The 19,430-nt window shown below is 41.9% G+C and overlaps 1 protein-coding gene across 1 annotated transcript; it reads left to right on the plus strand.

Moving 5' to 3' along the window:
- Positions 1-2: 2 nt before the first annotated feature.
- On the plus strand, positions 3-6,432 carry LOC107111974 (DDB1- and CUL4-associated factor 6-like; the record flags this gene model as incomplete). The annotated part of the gene is made up of 5 exons (XM_015413024.1): positions 3-114; positions 2,786-2,874; positions 4,221-4,326; positions 4,855-4,958; positions 6,238-6,432. Coding segments are annotated over 4 exons (372 nt in total), but the record flags the coding sequence as incomplete, so codon positions are not given.
- Between the last annotated feature and the right edge of the window lie 12,998 nt (positions 6,433-19,430).

Genomic DNA, 19,430 nt, shown 5'->3' on the forward strand with positions numbered 1-19,430 from the left:
GTTCAGATTGTGGCCATATTTTCATTTGGGATCGGCATACTGCTGAGCACTTGATGCTCTTGGAAGCAGATAACCATGTGGTGAACTGTCTGCAGCCACATCCATTTGACCCAAGTAAGTCACTTTCTGTCTTCAGTACACCTACTCTTACATAGCTTGTAGGATTGCCCTTGAAAGCTGGCTGTGTGGCACATATTCTACCTAAATAATAGGACATGTTTTTTTAAAAAATGGGTTGTGATTGAAGGACTTTACTAATATGTTAACTAGATGCTAGTGTCAGGTCATAAAGCAGTCAATAATCTGTTTGTTCAAAAAATTGTTCTATTAAAAATGAGACCTAGATGTGAGAGGAAAAAGATTTTCTTGAAAGTTTATATGTACACCCAGAAGTGAAAAGGATCTTACCAATTTCCAGAATGCTTCTCTTTTCACTTATCCCTGCACTGGTATTGAAAGAATTCATATTTGTCCAGGACCAGTGAGTGCACGCCCTACCTCACATATGACTCTTACAAGCTCTGTTTGAACATAATACTGTTCTCTGTAGCCGAAGCATAATAGATAAGCAATAGATCAGGAAGGCGATAGCTACCTCAGGAATTTAATAAATTGTGACTGTGGTGTTTTTTAAAAAAATACTGTTGCTCCAGAGTTAAAAGTAGGAAAGCATAGACTCTTAAATGAGATAAAAGCAAAAGGTTAACAAAATGGGAAAGTATTGTGAGGGGAAGGAGATGTCCTTGTTGGTGTTTGGCGCTTTTTTCCAAAAGGCTACGTGAATGTTTCAACTTTGGAATGGCATAGCAAGATTGAGCTCAGTCTATGAAATATTTAACATCAAGTGACGTATATTTTTAAACATAGCAGTGGCACAGATATAAGGGCAGGGCTGTATTGCCACATCACTATTTACATCATTGGTAGTAGTCTCCTATAGCTGTTCATGACACTTGGCACCACTACATTCTGCACAGCAATCCCATTGGATGCAGGCTGAAGAATTCCATCTGCTCAGGTATAGAATACAACACATTCCATTGCAGAAAAATGCTGTAGCACTGCAGCCATATATAGGGAACATGCAAGTGGGTTCTACATAAGGCTGTAAACTTTAAATAGTTTAACCAAAGAAGATATTTCAGTCAGGAGATTTTGTTTATAACAGCCTCGTCTTCCCTTCTACCCAATGAAAACATCCATTGAGCTTTGGGTTATGGGCATGCATATCTGTTTTTAGGCTACTTTGATTCTAGTGTGTTAGTGAAAAATGGAATGAAAATGGGAATATTAAAGATTGCCCCTTATAATTATGGTTGAAAAGTGGCATGTAAACAAGTTTTTGCTAAATTGTAAGCTGCTTTCAGTATTGCACAAGGATAACTATGCTGAGTTTCTTTCTACCCTTGTACTGACTCCATTTGCTTACACATATTTTTCTTGAGACTGTGTATCACCCAAACCATTTTTTCCGGGTGACCTTTTTTTTTTTTTGAAAGATTAAAAATGTCTGTAGTGCGTTTTGGCACTTCCGTTGCAATTGTAGAACAGTCCTTTCAGAGGTGAATTTACATACAATTGTTGTTTTACATGTGGCGTAAATAAAGCCAACTGGATCTGACCACTAGTCCATCTAGTCCAGCATGCTGCTTCATATAGTGGCCAACTAATTGCCCTGGTGTACCAAACAAACTGGGCGTATAGGCTAAGGCTTCTCCTTGATGTTGCCCCCTAGCATAGTTAATCAGAGATATACTCCCTCTGTAGAAGGAGGCTCTCTTCAGTCATCACAGCTAGTGGTTATAATCTCATTATTTGACTAATCCTCCAATTGTTCTAAGATGCTGTCCCTCTGTTGTGGATTTTCTGGACCTCTAATTGTAGCACACTTGCCCTACAGATTAGACAAAAATGAAATGAAAACAAGGTCCCTTATTAATGTCAGGTGCTCTTGCCTTCGTAGGGTTGGCCAGACCACCCAGTGAAGACAGGGGTTCCTTGCCGCCAGGCCCCACCACCCCGCTGCTAATCAGCTGGCCGGGGGGGGGGGCTTACCTGGAAAAAGAGTGAGGCCCAGTCAGCATTGCAGCAACATGTCTACATCACTTCCAACGGGACGTGGAAGTGACGTCATCATGTCAGGATAATACTCTGGTATTTGGGTAAAACTTCTGTGGTAGAAGTCAAATTTACCATACAGTTTTTGCCCAACCAGAGTGTTGCCCTGATGCCGCTGTGTGATAACGTCACTTCCAGGACATGTTGGAAGTGACATAGACATGGCGGCGTTGCAACATCAGCTGGGCCTCCCTCCTGCTCCTGGTAAGTCCCCCCATCCCCTGCTGGTTGACAGGAGGGACTTGGCAACCCTATGCCTTCATCATTAATGAAGTGGCAATGGCAAGGAGCTCTTATATCAGCAAGCAGAGTTCCAGCAGCAGCGGGGGGATCTGTAGTTGAAGGATGTGGGGTGAGTGAAGTTTCTGAAGTGTAGCTATTCCTTCCAAAGAAAGTGGCATATTGCCTGAGTGCTACATATTGCAAAATTACCACAATTAGGCTAGTGCTTATTTGGCTTTATTTTGAATAGGCTTTGTTTTTATTTTTGGCTGGAAGTACCAAATGTTCATTTCTCCTCAAGAACATGGAAGAGTTGTCTCCTGAATTCATATTGCTTGATATTGATAATATAGCACATTGTATTTGTGAATTTAGAAGTGAAGAAAATAAGAACTTGCAGCATATTTCTAATATATTTTAAAATAATTTTTAAATAATTGCTTAGTTCTAGCCTCATCGGGTATTGATTATGATATAAAAATCTGGTCACCGCTAGAAGAGTCCAAGATTTTTAATCGCAAGCTTGCTGATGAGGTAAGATGTTTATATTTTGCTGTATTAAAACTGCTATTTCCCAAAAGTTCCTTCTGAAAGAAGTACAAAGTAACTTTTGTCAGAGCTTATGACAGTCTCCTTAATAATGCTGTACTTTCCTGGGATTACTGTTGTTGATATTTTCTCCACATCTCTAATACCACATCTTTAACACTTATGTGCAACTAGGAACAAAGCGTTTATTTCATAAATGAATACCACAGAGAGATGTTAATAGGGTATGATTTCTTTATCAGTGAAACATAAAATTGGAAGCCAGGATGCTTGTAGGTCAGATAGAAATGCTACTACAAGTAAATAATGATATAGAAAGGAACTATTTGTTACTGGAATCAGTGTTTAAATATCATGCACACCACTAAACTGGCAAGAACTGTATGTAAAAGCTTGTCCACTTTACATACAAATGATGGGTAAAGACTTTACAACCAAAGACCATACGCGTTTCGGCCCCTAAGGGCCTTCCTCAGTGGTCACTGTTATCTATATATTCTAGACACACATTCAAAGACCTGTTACATCACTAATACCAGGAGTCCAATTATAAGTTGACAAGGTAACTTTATCTTTAATAGAATCTTTTTTTATTTAATAATGGTTTATTTTATACATTTGGACAAAATAATGAAGATGTTTCTCTCCCCCCCCCCCTTTATTTTTCTTTGAACAATTTCAGGAAACAACATCTGGTTTAATTATATGGATACTAGAATTCTGTAACAGGTCTTTGAATGTGTGTCTAGAATATATAGATAATAGTGACCACTGAGGAAAGCCCTTAGGGGCCGAAACGCATATGGTCTTTGGTTGTAAAGTTTTTACCCATCATTTGTATGTAAAGTGGACAAGCTGTTACAGTCTGATTTTAGACAAAGCAATTTTTAATCAGGAAAGTTTTAACACATGTACACCTTAATAAATATTTGTACTTTTTCATATATATGGTTTAGCTTAGCCCTATTTGGTTCATGGTCATACCCTGGGTTGAGTTCCCCCCCTTTTTTTCCCCCCAGTTTAAGAACTGTATGTGTCATGAAAGTCTATCTTGACTAATGTAGAATTTTATATACTGACACAAAAGACCAGTTTGGTCCATTTGACTCACTGTTACCTGCTCTGGCAGCAGCTTTCTGAGGCAGAGAGAAGGCCTTTTCTCTCTTTATTGTACAGTCAGATATGTAGAAGAAGCACTTGGCCTTCTTTTATTTTATTTATTTATTTTATTTATTTATTCTGACTTTCTTTTGTTCAGTAACTGTCCCCTGTTCCCTTTCTTGTCCTGTAACTTGTTCTGTAACTATCCCCGCCCCCCTTCTTGTCTGTAGGTTATAACGCGAAATGAATTAATGCTGGAAGAAACAAGAAACACAATTACTGTTCCAGCTTCTTTTATGCTAAGGATGTTGGCATCTCTGAACCACATAAGAGCAGGTAGGAGGATTTTAGACACTCTTCTGACTCACTCTATTTCTTATGTAGGAGACTATTTCTATACACTTTTCTAGCCATTTTTTAAAAATGACTACTTTCTGAGGTCTGTGTAAATGCAGATGAAGCAAACTATATGGGGCAAGAGCATCCTGCAGGCCTTCCATTGACTAGTCCTGCTCCAGAGCAAGTCAGCCACCTTGCTGATTATCCCCAGCCCCTGTGCAAAGTTCTGCAGAAGCTTCTGCTCAGAATCTGTAATGCTGGTTACTCTTTGTCCCCCATTAAGCTTCCCTCTTTAACATTTACTTACGTAAACATTTTTAGCCCACTTTTCTCCCTCTGTGGTACCCAAAGCGATTACTTCTAGCAGAGTATGTGTGCCTGTCTATTCTATGTATTTGTGTTTGGTTCATTGGCATGGTGCACCAAACTAAAATTGAGAGAAACATTATGCAGTTTTGTTTTCTAAATTGGAAAAACTACATGAAATGTCTTTTCCTTTTAAAAATTGCTCTTTCTGTCCTGCAGACCGTCTAGAGGGTGACAGGTCTGAAGGGTCTGGCCAAGAAAACGAAAACGAAGATGAAGAGTAATTGGCTCTTCTCTGAATGCACCGAGACGCCATGACATTTGTATAAGTCACGAATTATATTTTTCCTTACAAAGCTTTAGTGCAATTTTAAGGTTTTGCTTTTGGGTAACCTAACATTTTGATTTTGAATGAATGTGTGCATGACTTGCGAGAGTGTGCAAGTAAAATAAGCAAAATGTTTTAAAAATGTTTTGCCGTGTATGAGGGGTGCTAGAAAATGCGAAGTGCAATATTTTCCCTTAACTTGCAAACATATGGGGGCTTGGATCAATGTTTAAAATAACTTACCTTATAGTAAAAACGTTGGTTCAAATAAATTTCTATACCTGCTATTTGCATGTTTGTTGCTTTCTATTAAAAGATGTGGTTGTTTTACATTTGCATCTGTGTTTTCAGTTATTATATAAAGCAACCAGTCTGTGTGCACACCAGGTTCTGTTGATTATACAGATTCCACTGGTTTCTCCCCCTCGCCAGGGGGCCTCAATTTGCTTTTACTGACTTTAGATATTCACCTTTAGATGGTATGTCCAGCAATGTTCCCTCTAAGCTGTGGGGTCTTGTGAGCAAAAATTCTACTTTGTGAGCTACTGGCATTAAAGTTGTGAGCAAGCAATATGGCTACTGCATAAATTAGCTTGCTCTGGAGCCATCCTTCCCGAGCGAAGACAAAAATGTGTGAGCTGGAGACTAAAAAACTGTGAGCTAGCTCACACTAACTCAGCTTAGAGGGAACACTGCATGGAACCAAATGCTGACCCAGCATGCAATGCTCCCACTAAGCCATGGAGTCTTGTGAGTGAGCAAAAATTCTACTTTGTGAGCTACTGGCATTAAAGTTGTGAGCAAGCAATATGGCTACTGCATAAATTAGCTTGCTCTGGAGCCATCCTTCCTGAGCTAAGACAAAAAATGTGTGAGCCAGAGGCTGAAAATTTGTGAGCTAGCTCACACTAACTCAGCTTAGAGGGAACACTATCCAGCTGTTTTGCAACCTGGTTTTGCAGTTCCTCTCAGAAGCGGATTGCCTTGCAGCGCACAGGCCTTTGTGTTAGGGGCACATCCCACCCAGTACACTCTTGATCATTCTGGGGAACTATAGCTCCCTGCGATCAGATGGCCCTGTATAAATAGTAAAAAGGTAATGTGAAGTAGCCCTCTGGCCCCCTGTTTGCTTTTGTTTAGTCCTTCATTAGAGAGCACTCTCTTTTTGATAATTCCCAGACTCCAAGCTTTGGAAGCAGAACTTGCCAAATATTGTTTGGGTTATTTTTCTCACAAACATTTTATTTACATGTTTCTATCATTATTCCTTCCAGCCCTTCACTCTGAAAGGTCTTAATACTCTACAACCTTGCAAGTTACCATAGCAACACCCGGTCAGATACAAGACTTCATTTTATGACTGTGAAGCTGCTAAAGATTTTAAAAGCCAAATAGATATCAGATGAGCCCGACCGCAGGGAGGGTGGCCTAGAAATAAAAAATCAATAAATAAAAATTATTGTACCTGAGAAGGATTGGTGTCTTTCAAAGTTCCAAGTGTATTTCAGAATTAGAAACTACAGCTGTTATCCACAGTATACTTGCTTGAATGAATGTTCTGTTGAGACTATTGAAATGACAATAATATGGTCATCTGTTGTTGCATTCTGCTTACAAGTATGATAGCAAGTTTTTCCGTCTCCTTAATTTAAACAAAATAATGAATTGCTCTGTATAGCATTTACAGTACACTTCTGTGCAGAATTACTCCAGTCCATTGAAATCATATGGCTTAGACTGGAGTAACTCTGAACTGTACTGTTAGACTGTTTGGGCAGTAAATATGTGCATGTTTGTTGCTTATAGTTTGGAAATCTTCCCTTATAGTTTGGAAGTCTTCCCTTAACGTGTAAAGCAGAAATAATAGTACATATGCTTCCTCTCTGAAGAGCATGATCCAGTACATGTGAGTGAAGCCTTCCATTAGTGGAACAGTCAGCAGGACTTGGTTGATTGACAGTGCACTGGCTCCATGAGAATACTTCCCCCCATTTCTTTTCTGTCTGTGGAGACAGAAGCCATGCTGGAGAACAGATAGCCATGGCTAGACAGGCTCCGAGTCTGCCTTTTGCTACAGAATGACAATAGACTGTATGGAGGCTGCCTTTTTTCCCTTTCTACTTGCCATCCTCCTTTTCTGTTTCTCTTTTGAAGGGGAAAAAAAGACAATTTCCCCAGTTTCAAACCTGTTGGGTTGTTGTTAGTCCTGTGTGCCTCAGACATGAGATCTAACAAGGGAATCAAAGGCTCAGCTGTCATAGGATCCACCCCCTTTCAGCTACATTTCAGCTAAGTCTCAGACTGACAGCTGGTGTGGTGCAGTAGTTGGAGTGTTGGACTAGGGTCTGGAAGACCTGGGTCCAAATCTGCAGTCCTGTCACAGAAGCTTGCTGGGTGACCTTGGGCCAGTCATACACACAGCCTAAGCCATCTCACAGGGCTTGTTGTGAGGGTAAAATGGAAAAGAAGAGAGCGATAGAAGCTTCTCTGGGTCACTGTTGGGGGTGTTACAAAGTAACCAAAGAACCAGGAATACTCTTTTCTTTCCTCAGGGGGTAGAGACCAGGGCTGGGTATTAGGTTGCTGGTTTCTTTCTGCTGCACGAAGCTTAAACCTTGTGATTTCCTGCAGCTAGGGTATTAGAACAGGGATAAGTGCAGTTTCTGTCTCTGCCTGACATAAGGGTAGCTTGTACTCTGCAGACAGCTTTGTTATATTATGGGGACTTTGTTCTTGGGCTTTATTCAGAGGTGTCAAATTCATTTGTTATGAGGGCCAGTTCTGACACAAATGTCACTTTGTCAGGCCAGGCCATGTATGCCATAATATGTAATGCCAGATACCGGCAGTATAAACTTTATTAAAGGACACATGCAAACCCAATATTATTTTTTGCACGAAATACAAATATGCTTAAAACATTACCATTCTTACAGTATTTCCTTTTATAGTATCTTCCTGATGCCCGCCTTTCCACTTTTGCCACCCATTATGCATTAGCACTGGGACAGTACAGTATACTGGGACGTAATACACAGTCTCTGTCATCTGGCAATAACAGCAATGACCAGTTGCTTGCGGGCCAGATAAAAGCCCTGGACAGGCCAGTTCTGGCCCAAGGGCCGTGTGTTTGACACCCCTGATAGCTCTATTATGGGATCAGCTGAGCGTGCAGATCTCCACTTCTATCTTAGCATTGTAAGCAGTGCCCATATTGGGAGGGCAGTGTGTGTGTGTGTGTGTGTGTGTGTGTGTGTGTGTGTGTGTGTGTGTGTGTGAGGTGCTGTTGTTTCTCTTTAGTGCCGCCCCCCCCCCCCAAAAAAAAACATCCTGTTGTTAACAACCTGGCTCAGGTTTTGTAAACTAGGGGACAGTTCAGGCTTGATTTAATTGAGAACCCACTTATATGTCTTTTTGATGATCCATGCTGTCCATAAAACTCTCCTCCCACACCACGTTTCAAATGAATCAACTTTCTTCCTGTCAGCTTTCTTCATTGTCCAACCTTCACACCTCTACAAAGCAATAAGGAATATACTATGATATGACTTACTAGGGGAGGGGAAGGCGGGGTATCCTTCAAGCCCTCATCCCTAATGCCCACCTTTGGAAAGAAGTACAGGAGGTAAAGACTTTCCATCTCCCCTCTCCCAGCATCCTTTTAAAATCCAATTGCTAGGGACCCTGGCCCTTCTCTAAACGGAGCCCTGACAGACTCATGCTGAGCTGCTGTGGAAACCAGTGACCAACTCTAGACAAGTGTAGGTAAGGCACAGACTGTGGTTGTGAATGGCAGCAGCCATTCCAGGAATTCAGGTCCTCTCCCCTGCAGTCAGCCTATATGGCAGTGTTGTTGTGTCTATTTCTTTTGAAGAATGCATGACTTTCCCTTGAGTCCTCTGCAGCCTTAGGGGACTTAGCATTGTTTTGTGCTAAATACGTAAGACAAAGCAGGATGTGCACTAAGCTGCTCTTAGTGCTGTGAAGGTGTGCTGCCAGCTGTTTGCTTATTTAAAATGTACTCCTTTAAGTTACAGCAGCTTACAGTAGACGAAGGAATGAAATCAAGTTTGCATAGCAAACTAACAGTTTTTAAAACAATTCAACAAGTTCAACTTATTTGTTGTTTGATAAAAGAGGAAGTACCAGGAAAGGTCCTACTTAGTGTGAGAAGACCTGTGTGCCTGCGATGCTGCCTCCCACCTCAGAGGTGATAGTGACCTTTTATGGTTAGGAAATCACCCCATATCTTCTGTCTCCTCTCCCTTCGAGAGTGCTCTAGGATGGTGGTTCAGACTGCTGCAGCGCTCGCTCTCCCTTCTGCTTCCTCACACCAGTCGTACTCCGTGTTCACTCTGTTTAAACCTTGGACAGAAAAAGCTATTATTTTGGTTTTTTGTCCATACACTCAAACTTCCTGAATGTTGCTGTTACAAATAATATATGCTGGGAACTAAACCCAAAAGGGCTCTGTGCTGAGAGAGACTTGCTATAGGATAGTTGTGTGAGGAGGCACGTGTGCCTTGTATCCAATTGCTTTAAAAGAATGCCAGAGATAAACCTGAGAGTCACTCTTGTCTGCATTTATCTTGACCCAGTATTAGCAAGAGAAATGTTACAGGCTATGCCCCCCATTGCCACCTTTTAAGAGTCTTTTGGCCCAACGCATCAAGTTTGCTTTCATTGCAAATAATGGTTCCATGTGTGTTTTTAATTTATTTTGCCTTGCAGTTCTCAAAGGGATTCACAATCTTCTCCCTTACTGACAATTTTAGCAAAGTTTGTTGATTTGTAGCCTCCTTAGGGGATGTTATGAGGGGTATAATTGTTAAGAACAATGATAAAATCTTATGAATAGTAGGCCTCAACCATCATGGTCTTTCTGACTTAAAAATCTCAGAACAAAGCCTTGCAGAGGTTAGTACTGCTGTCCAAAAGATACTGACAGTACCTGCTAGCACAAGGGTAGGAGCTGAACTTTAGGCCAGTGTTCTACTCCTCATCCAGGTCTGTTCTGAAAGGTAAGAGTGGCTGCCTGTGTGTGTGTGTGTGTGCCTGGGCACACATGCCTAACAGACAGTAGCCTTACCCCTCTTGTGTTTCTGTACATTAATGCCATTCCCCCCAAAAAATACATTAAGACCCCTGGGGTTATGTAAAAAAGAGAGAGAGCACAAACAATTAAAACCCTGATTCTACCATACGTGATGCCAAAGCATTACACTGTAGACACATGATGCAGAGAAGCCCTGCACATATATGGAAGAAGCATCCACTCCAACTTCCATTTCATTAGCCAAAGGTCTGCAGGAACCGCTGAATGTACCAAAGTGTAATGGATGGGCTCTTGTGCTACAAAAAGCAGCATTGCCCGTCATATGGAAGAGCCAATGTATGTATGTATATTTATAAGCACATATTGCTCACTGAAGTTGTGGAAGTCAGGACCCAGTGCTAATGGATTTAGTTGTGCTCCCCTCCACATCCATATAATGCCTGTTCTTTTGAATGTCTGCCCAGGGTGGCAGAGTTCCATATGTCTAAATCAAACGTAGGACACTGTCTTACTTCCATCCCTTAAGTCAGTTAAACTATATGTTGAAAGTCTGTATCTTAAAAGTGATGAGGGGGAAAAGAATACGTAACTGTTGCACAAAGGTGCTTCCATGCTAAGTTGTATTTTATAAATACGCTTAAAAACCCTCTCATTCAAACAATTACTAGGAAATGCAAGGACACAGTAACTGTATAATCCAACCTCACTTTGTGGACCACTACCACACAGGCTCACCAAATCAGAGGAAATAGACGTGGGGTCACATCATGCAAGTGTTGGAGCCTCTAGACTGCAGACTGCCTCATCCAACAATTTCCTGAATTATCTCAACTGGGATAGAAACGTTTTATCTCTCCCTGCATTCAGAAGATTAACAACAGCTAATTCAGACACTCTGGTGGCTTTTCAGAAAACTAATTCACTGGATAAATTAGTAATAAAAAGTCACATTACTTATGTATTATTTGTGGTTAAAAAATATTAAAATCTAAACAGGCTCTCAAGGCTCATACAATACCGCCACCAAGTGGAGGCTACTTGGAATTGTCCTGTTGTTGCATCTTAGGCAATGAGGTCACAAGGATAAACTTGTGCCAGAAGGCTTGTTTCTAGGATGCTGCCGGGAGCGTTTGGTTGTAACAGAAAGATAATCCATTCAGGGGGGGATCGTTCATGTAGCAACACGGTACACAGACACCAGGTCACTGCCAATCTGAAAAAAAAAATACTTCTGAGGTTGTTAAGCATTCCTTGTGGGATTAATTAAATTATTTGCAAGAGATCTATGTTTAAGATTTCCTGCTTTTAAAAAAGATTTCGCTTGTTGCATGAGGTTGCTTTGAAGATTTACCAAGAAGTACTGTGTGTGAGAGAGAGAGGAGGTGTTTTAATCCTTCTGTCCATTATCCTGTTGTAACCCCCTCTCCCCTTGCTCTCTTGAAGTTGCCAAAAATACCACGCCAGTCTTTTCCCCCTTGCAGAGTTAGCTGTAGTTTTAAGGGAGTGATTTACATTAGGTTAATCACCCCTTTCCCAGTGCTACCTCTCGGCAGCCATGTGAAGTTGCTAATTAGTTTTTAAATGTAGGAGATCCTAGCGTTGAATCTCTTTTTTCAAATCTAGTTGGGTCATCAGAACTGGATCTCCACATTTTATTGAGTATTGCAATATCATTGTGTACTTGCAGTGGTTCACACCTGGATTTTCTTGTGTTGGACAAGGCAGTTTGGATGCAAATGATTCCCTTAGCGCAATGCTAGGGGCCCAGGGAATAAACAGCGATATGTGGCTGCAACTCAAGTTTGTCTTGCTGATCTGCATGTGATCTTTTTGTTACACACATGGGTTACAATCCCATGTGAATTTGCACACCCAGAATTCAGAACAGCGCATGTGAGTCATTGGCATGCAATTTCCCAGCATGTGTAATCTGCACAAGATATTCTGTTGCAGTAAATTTCCTTGTCTGTTTTCACCCTTTTGTAGTAGGAATCAGCTGTTAGCTTGTACCACTAAGCTTTTGCAGTACTAACAAATCTTGGCAGCTTAGAGTGCACACAGTGTATTTATTGACATGTTGTAGTGAAGCTCAGGTACTGGTCACAATTACATCAGTTCTGCTAGAATCATGCTAGATATTGGGAACTGGCTACACCACTCCAGTTCTGATAGTGAGGCCAATCGCAGTTTGCACAAATTTGTTGCCGAGTGTTCAGTGTAGGCAAGCTTTAAACCTGTTTTGAGCCCCTCCCCCCCAGTAATTTCATTTACATATTTTTTAGCATCTGGCAGTACTGAGGGATTGTAACCTACTTAAGAACAGCTGTGAGAATATATTGTGTACAAAATAACATGTCTTCTCTTGTTCTAAGCATTTTTTCTTGTTCTGTACTTCTGCCTCCTGGCCGCTAGTGCTAGTTGTTTGTACAAAACAAACAGCTTCCTCCCCCCAGCTCCGTTTTTAAACACTCCAAAATATGTCATTCCCTCAAAACATCAACAATAAAATGACGAGGCAGACGTGCAAGGGCCTCAGAAAACTATTTGTTGGGTGCCTTCGGGCTGCCTGCAATTCAGTTCTGGGCTTGTGAGGTTAATAAAAGGATGCATGTTCCTTTTTGGTACATGAATTTTTTAAATTAGTTGATGCTGTTCAAACTAATCTGAATAAAAGGGAAGGGTTTTGTATTTTGTGTCCACAAGTGACAGAAGCTTAAATTGCTGCCAGATAGTTTTGATTGTTGATTTTAATTTGTATTTTGTATGTTTTTAACCTGTTGTAAATCACCCAGAGCCCTGTGTACTCAGGGATGGGGTGACTCAGAAATCTAAATAATAAAATGACATTTTGAGAAGTATGTTTGTGGTTCCCCAGAAACACTCTTGATATTATACTGTTAGCTTACTTGCACACTCACAACATCTGGATCCATTTGAGTTTATTTAAAATATGCTTTGAGGCTTTAGGTGCACGGGAAGGAGTGCAACCTGGTACATAGTTTCACACACTGCTGACAGTTGATCACCCCATTCCCCCAACACAGAAACTTTGTTTTAAAATTGTAGGTATTACACCTTCCTTCTGCTTGCTACACTGCCCGGTCTAGACAGTAAATGAGGGGATTTGGGGATGGAATTAATGCAGTGATTAAACTGCTAAAGCAGAGTAACAAGTTTTGGATTTAGAAGAGAACAAGTGAGGGGCAATGAGACTCGCGGGGGATCTCACACACACCCCATCGCCAAGCCTGGTGCAGCTACAGGTCCCACCACCTGCCTTTGAGACCAACCGCAGCAGCAGCAGCAGTGTCTGGGAGCTGCTCCAAGTCCAGAGTGGCTCCCAGCATCTGCCACTGTTGCCGCTGGGCCCAGAGCATCTCCCTGTGTCGGCTGCTGTTGTGTCCATGCCTGGAGCATCTCCCTGCATCTGCTGTTGTCACAGACAGTCCAAAGCAGCATCCTGCCCCCAGCTCTGCAGAATCAAGGGAATCTGGGCAGGAATTTACCCCATGTATTTTGTTTTAAGGTTTCAGATTTTTCTGCAAACCTTCAGTGTCTCCCAAGTTTGCAGGAAAATCTGTGCCATGTCAGTGTGTCCCCAATTCACAGAGTTAGATATCCACAGATGGGGGGCACACATCGTTATTATAGCTTCAAAAATACTTTCTTGGTCCCAAATATTTTTTTGCCTCCAGCACTAATAATCTGATTATGAGAGACTCTGAAGCTCCAATGTGGGAAACAGAACATGTCAGAGAGAGATCCGAGGGGTGTGTGTGTGTGTCAAACTTGACTGGTTCCCTACTCTCTATTTTTTAAAAATTTCTCATTCTAGTCACACAGAGCCCTGATTAGATTACACAGGGGCATGGTCATCTGTATTGCTCTCTGGTGATGTTACAGGGAGAAAGATATGGGTAGCTGTAATGTTACTGATATTTCCTTGCTGTTCCATCGGACAATCAACCTCACAGATATAACAAAAATTACCAAAAAATTTCATTGTCATCCTCATGTGTATTAAAAAGTTATTTTTCTCATGTATTAAAAGGCTATTTCAAATGCAGCAAAATTCATGTATTGCTTTAAGATTTGGAGAATGATATTTTCAAACAATTTAAAATTAACTCTTACCCTTTACTCGTATAATGACATTTATTATATTTGGCTCTTTAAGGGTTATAGTTTGAGGCTGAAATATGTGACAAGGGCAATTTTATTATTTTAGAAGCAGTCAAATTGAGACAAGGCTGAAGTATAGACAGAAAAGAGAAGCTGACCTTTCAACGTGAATGTATTAATACTTTGCCTAAACTTTTTTGTTGACTCTTGATAGCAAATATATAGAAGACATATAAATATCACAGAAAATATCAAGTTTTAAAAAGAAAAATTGTGGACATTTTTGAGCAAAATTTAACAGGAAGATTAGCATGATACTTCAAATGAGAAATTATTGGGCCTCTATTTTGAAAGGCACCAGATATCCTGAAGGAGCAAAATGGTCTTGGTGATTAAAATCAAGGCGAAATATGTCCCTTTTACTTTCTGTGAGCAAAAACAACTTAGAGACATAATAAGCTGTACTACCAAGTAATGGAGGGATGAAGGGAAATGGTGTACTTTTAATTGTCCTTCCCATTAATACCCCCCCCCCGCACTGAATGAGCACTGTTTGGTCTCAAGAAACCAGGGCTTTAATCAAGCTTTCAAATACTGTGGAGGAGATCCTACCCCCTTCTTATCCCTCTACTGAGTAAAGTTTTTCCTCTTATTTATTTAAATATTTATACCCCATTTTTCCCTTTGGCTCCAATCTGAAGCCTCCTCTAATCTAAGGAGCCTTCTGTTAGAGAATGAGGGACTTAAATTGGAGGAAGGTTATTTGGAAGATGGCTGGATCCACAGCATTTGAAACATAGTCAGTGAAATAAAACACACATATAAGCAACAGATTATGTTAAAACTTTTGATTAATTTCAACTTCCTCATTAATCACTTTCTGTCATAAAACAGATTACCCTCAAGAAAAAAATGTAATAAAACTTAATGTTATTTAGTACTGAGTGGGATAGAGTGGAGTCTCAAACCTCAATGAACTTGTGGGCATTATTGCAGTGCAGAGAAGTTAAGTGGGCACTAGCACAAAATGGCTACCATATGAAGAGTTCGAGCAGAAAAAAAAAATCATTTTGTAGGAGGCCAAGAAAACTTTCATGTAATAGTGTAATATCCAGTTGGAAAAAAAATGGATGTGTAAGCTTCCATCCACAAGTTTTTGTGGGGCAGGCAATTCTGACAGGAGAATCCTGTTGTGACCAGTACTATGGATTCCATGAGGAGGGTTGCCAGCTCTGGTTTAGGAAATTCCTGTAGATTTGGAGGTGAAGTCTGGGAAAGATGAAATTTGGGGAGAGGAGGGAGCCTCAATGGAGGTATGATTGTATAGAGTCCACCCAACTAAGCTGACATTTCCTTCAGAGGAACTGAACTCTGTTGCCTGGAAATCGGTTGTAATTCCCGGGGATCTCCAGCTACCACCTGGGGGTTGGCAACCCTATCCATAAGCCCGTGTCCAATAGATTTTATTTGGTGCATATGTTCAGTTACATATTCTGGATGTGGAAGTTGCTGGGAGAGTGAGAGTGTATTTCATGGACTGAGGCTGGAGGATCATCAGTCCTCCATTCTTCTCTTCCTCCTGTCCTCTCCTCCCCCTCTTGTTCTGTGTACTTGCACTTACAGTTGTGACGATCCCTATGCCACCTTCCTTTCTGCTACTGATGGAGCTGCTGCAGTGAAGCAGTTTTGAACAAACACCCACAATGAAGACAAACATGTGAGGTGTATATTGTTGTAAAATAGTCAAAAGTGTTTAATACTCAGACTATCAATGGATCTTGCTCTATTGGAAAGAAGAGATTTCTTTGCTTTTAAAAACCTTTATTTCTAAGGGTAAAAGCTACACAGGATAACTACAAATAAACATAACACTAACAGCTACATTTTCTAAGCTGTCTATAGTCAGACACTAACACACAGATAACGGATAATCTGTCCTTCTTCTCAACCCCTAGAAAGGAAGTCACCTGAAAACAAACAACCAATCTGTATCACAGTAGAAGCTACTTTTCCCCGGGCTAATTCCCCATTGGTTCAATGCCAGGTATCCCTTCCAGGTCAGTCTAAACAATAGCGATACTAGGCAAACAAGTTAACCCTATAATGACTGAATTGTCAGACCTTGTAAACACATGCATTTCCAACATATATTATCTTTAAGTTGCAGCTAATGCCCAGATTTTGTGGGAGATGGCTAGAGATTGGCCTTGTCTCCTCCCTGCCACTCTTATCATCTGATTATTCTCTTTAGCATATTTCAAAGCCAGGTGGAGCAGTGACATGGCATAGGTGTTAAGGACACAGAGGCAGGGCCAAACTAAACAGTACACCACCCACAGACGATGCCATTTTAGAGCTAAACTTGGCCATTTAGGCCTGCAGTGTCATAGGACCAGGTAATCTTGTTTCCTACCCCTGTGCCTTTTCAAGTGCTGAAACAGGCATGGATGTGTGTGTGTGGGGGGGGGGGGTTCAGCACTTAAAAAGGCATGGAGGGGGGACAAGATCCCCTCATCCTGCCGTGCTGCAGGCATGATCAAGATTTGGCCCTCACATCATTTTAAATGGCCGAGTCTAGCTCTCAAATGGCATTGGTGACCATCCATGGGTCAGACCTATGGATGCCATCATGTCTAGTTTGGCATTCAATAGAAAGAGGCAGTGTTCGTATCATTAAATTCTGAGGTGAGGCAAGCAGTGGGACCCACAGTTGCTGAATCCCACCTGCTTGCTTGTGAGCTCTCTGCTACCTGTACTCCCAGCTGCAGAGACAGGCCACTGCTGCTGGGAAAGGGCATGTGGGTGGCAAGAGGCCAGGGCAGCAGCACTCCCAGAAACACACACCACCGAGTGCCTTTAGGAAAAGGCTACAGACAATGTGGAGAACACTGAGTATATGTGAAGACTTGCTAGTAGGTAAGTGAAAGACATATCGGCAGGTGTGAGGAAGGGGGGTTGTGGTGAATAGAGATGGGGGGGCTTGGGCACTTTCTGCTCAGCCCCACTCCCCAGGAACAGGTAGGGTTGCCAACCTCCCCGGTTTGCCAGGGATCCCCTGTTTTTTGGGGGGTTCTACCCGCCGGCGGCCAAATGGCCGGCAGGGGAAGCCCCACCCTCAACACCCACAGCCACCCAGTTCTCTCCCTTTAAGTGTGTGGAACCCGTGTTTCCTCCCAAGCCTGATCTCCGCAAGCTTGCAGGGAAATGCCAGCTTCGTGCTCTTAAAGGGGAAACACGAGCTCCTGCATTTAAAAGGGAAACGCCAGCTCCTTTAAGTGCAGGGAACTGCCGTTTCTGGCGCACGGGCGGGGGGGCGGACATCCCCAACATGATGTCATCACGTCGTGGATGCCCCAGCCCCTCCAGAAACACCCCCAAAGTCCCCCGCTGGGGGTGTAAGATGGACTTGGCAACCCTAATAAGAAAGGGCCACAAGATCTATGCACTGATGAGCAGGCCCTGGGAAGAGGGGCAGAGAAACTTGTGTAGTGGAGCAAACAACAAACAGCCAGTTATGTTTGGCTGAAGGCCTCTCTATTAACAGTAACTGTAGGGCAAGTAACACAGCTATTGGAATAAGGAACATCAATACTTAATTGAGCTGTTTGTAAAGCTCTGGGCCAAGGTTGTCCTGGCCTGGTTCTCTGCAGATTCTTACTAGGCCCTGCAGGCTGACTGAGAAGAGAAGCACTGAGGCCCCCCTACTCTCCTGCTTGCTCTGAGGCCTACTGGGATAGCCCCATAAAGAGGCAGTACACAACAGAAAGAGGAAGGAAAAGAATGTGAAAGCTGACCAAGGAAAAAATAGAAAGCTGAGTGCATGAGATAAAGGAGCACAAAGAGAAGACAAGAATTTGAAAAGGGATAAAAGGAGGAGTGGAAAGGACCAAGAAGCAGGGCAGCAAGCAGTGCCATAGGATACAGTATTTAAACATCATCATAGCCTCCCAATTTTAGCTGATGGCCGTCTCCGACAAGACTTTCTGGAGGCCTTTTCAGTGTTGGCACCCTGTTTACAGAATATATTCCTGAGGTTAGTGCTCCAAGTCTTCAGGTGTCTCATAGTGTTGCCAGCTCTGGTTTGGGAAATTCCCAGAGATTAAGAGGGCGGAGCCTGGGGAGGGACCTCGAGAGGTATAATGTCATTGGGTTCATCCTCTAAAGCTAGGGTTGCCAGGTCTAGGTTGGAAAATATCTGGAGACTTTGGGGGTGGAGCCGGTAGAGGGCGGGGTTTGGGGAGGGGAGGGGCTTCAGCATGGTACAATGCCATAGAGTCCACCCTTCAGAGCAGCCCTTTTCTCCAGGGGAGTTGATCTCTGTCAGCTGGAGATCAGTTGTAAAAGCGGGAGATCCCCAGGCCCCACCTGGAGGTTGGCAACCCTATCTAAAGCAGCCATTTTCTCCAGGGGAACTGATCTCTGTCAGATGGAGATCAGTTGTAATTCCAAAAGATCTCCAAGACACGCCCGCACCCCCCCCCAGAGGCTGGCAACTCTAAGTTATCTTATTTTTCCAGGCCTTTCTCTGAATACAACATGGTTGCCTTCTCCTTTTTCTCTCTACTGTTTTTATACCTTCTATGTTGGAGTTCAGCATAGCTGTTGTTTCCAATCTTATTTGATATGTGTATTTGGTTTTAGTTAACCTGTCCTACATCTAGATATGGGGGAAACTATGAATTAAACCATGTAATTATTTGTGGAATGCATTTCTCTTTGTTTCTGCCTCCCCCGCCCCCAAGCAGGGATGAGAACTGCCACATTCTATTATGTTGTTCTTAAAAGCTAAGCATTATGAGCTTTGCTTGGGTAAAAAGTGAAAGGATAAAGCTAAGAAAACATTTTAATGGCAGCATACAGCCAGATGTTCAATTTTAATTGTTTATGTTTGCTTTAAAAAAAAACATAGAGTTAGATGACTAACCCATTTCAAACATTGTCCATTAACTTGCTTTTATTTCTCAGCATTGAAAACGTCTCTTAGGAATCATCACATCAAAACAATTAACCTGTTTTCTTAATGGAAATGGAAATGGTATTACATTCTGCTCTGTATGATACCCTGGTACCCTTTTCTCTCCAGAGAGAAAAGAAGAATAACCCTATAGTACAATGACTCTGCTGATGATTGCCATGTCTGATTTCCTATCCGACTGGCAAAACTGGGAGGTTTCCTGATGTCCAGTTGACACTTCTGGATTCAAAGGAAAGTTTAATTTAAACCTGTTGAAATTTTGGGATTCTCAAATGGAGAGTTGGTTAATTCCAGTAACTACTCTTCTCACAAGC

Source organism: Gekko japonicus, unplaced genomic scaffold, assembly GCF_001447785.1.
Source record: "Gekko japonicus isolate JY-2015 unplaced genomic scaffold, Gekko_japonicus_V1.1 scaffold2497, whole genome shotgun sequence".
NCBI classification, from domain to species: Eukaryota; Metazoa; Chordata; class Lepidosauria; order Squamata; family Gekkonidae; genus Gekko; species Gekko japonicus.